General features: G+C 40.8%; 1 protein-coding gene across 1 annotated transcript; it reads right to left on the bottom strand.

Moving 5' to 3' along the window:
* Positions 1-6: 6 nt before the first annotated feature.
* LOC111786836 lies at positions 7-1439 on the bottom strand (the record flags this gene model as incomplete). Its single annotated transcript, XM_023667051.1, has 6 exons — positions 7-327; positions 424-570; positions 651-704; positions 817-978; positions 1078-1287; positions 1377-1439. Coding segments are annotated over 6 exons (957 nt in total), but the record flags the coding sequence as incomplete, so codon positions are not given.
* Positions 1440-1442: the final 3 nt, after the last annotated feature.

Genomic DNA, 1442 nt, shown 5'->3' with positions numbered 1-1442 from the left:
TGTGAGTGTAGGTCGATAATTATCAACAGAGTAGCAAGAATACTCATCAGCCCAACTTCCAACTCTCACCGGATACTTCAACTGTAGCGAATAGTCCACGATCCTTGGCTGCCTCACGAAGCTAGCGTACTTGTAATGCTCACCTGCATAATCTCCGCTCCCCATGCCCGTCCCCGTGTGTGGCACTTTCTTTATGTTTGAGCTAAACACCTCCCCGCCCCATTCCACCAGCGTTGCGCTGTTGCGCAAGTATCCAAATAGCGTCGGCGGCCAATACCCCACTGGCCACCCTTGCACGTTAAGCCACCAGTTGCTTGACTTAGGATCCTGCATGTATTAGTATTAACATGCATGCATCCATATATCACCTACTATGATTATATAATCATCGATAAGGAGTAGCTTGCATCTGAAATTAGTTACCTGAAAGATACCGACCGTGATAGTGAACTGTTGTCCACCTCTGGTTGACAATGGGTCAATAACTGCACCAAGCACCACTTTCGGGTTCGTTTGGACAAACCCACTGCAAGTCAAATCAAAGCACCCTTTCGATTTGTAGGAGTCCGCCTAACCATTTTTCCATGTTAGATACGAATTATACTCAAATTTCTCGGACAACTCTAATAAATGAAAACCCTCAATATTACCGTCCAATGTACACTAAGACGAGTTCTTGTATCTCCATATAACCTCCGATTAACCTGTAACAACAAGAACAAATTAAATTAAAATTGTTTATTAATGAAGTCCTCTAAAATTGTTTATTAATGAAGTCCTGTAAAATTGTTTTCCTAAAAAAACAAAAAAATGTACCATCCAACCCGCTTCAACGCTTTCAAATTTTTCAGAAGGCCCATTTTTCAACCAAATTCTTGAAGCCGTGAAATCATTCCACAAATCAACTTTAGGGTTCCAAACATTAATCTGTCCTGAGGCGCCAATGTAATTGAACCCTGCCGTATACAGGATTGCCGTCTGATCCATATTCAACCCCAAATTATAACACAATCAGCTCAACTAAACTTTAATTTCGAAACCCAAAACAAAAATATGTTTATCGAAGGTTTTGCTTACAGAACGATTGACTTCTTTCCCGAGTTTGGAGCTTCCATAAGGAAATTTCTTTCCAAAGCTATCAAGAGAATTGGCTCTTAATAAGTCTTGTTCACGAACTCTGCGAATTGGAATGGTTCCATTGGGACAACTCCCACTTCTTTGCCATACTTGAAACGCCTCGTTTTGCTCAACCGACATCTTCCAATGGACGCCCGAATTGGGTTCCATCTGTATGCATATATGCAAGCATTGGTTAAGAGTGTAAACAATATGATTAGGTTAACACATAATGATTTGATTGACATGAAGAAATGAACCTGAATGGTGTGATTCTTTAGAACAGGATGGTCAAAAGCAGGCTGCTTGTAAATGTCAACGCAATC

The sequence above is a fragment of the Cucurbita pepo genome, unplaced genomic scaffold (genome assembly GCF_002806865.2).
Source record: "Cucurbita pepo subsp. pepo cultivar mu-cu-16 unplaced genomic scaffold, ASM280686v2 Cp4.1_scaffold002984, whole genome shotgun sequence".
Classification (NCBI taxonomy): Eukaryota; Viridiplantae; Streptophyta; class Magnoliopsida; order Cucurbitales; family Cucurbitaceae; genus Cucurbita; species Cucurbita pepo.
Note: the sequence above shows the minus strand (reverse complement) of the source record. Positions and strands in the feature narration are given on the sequence as shown.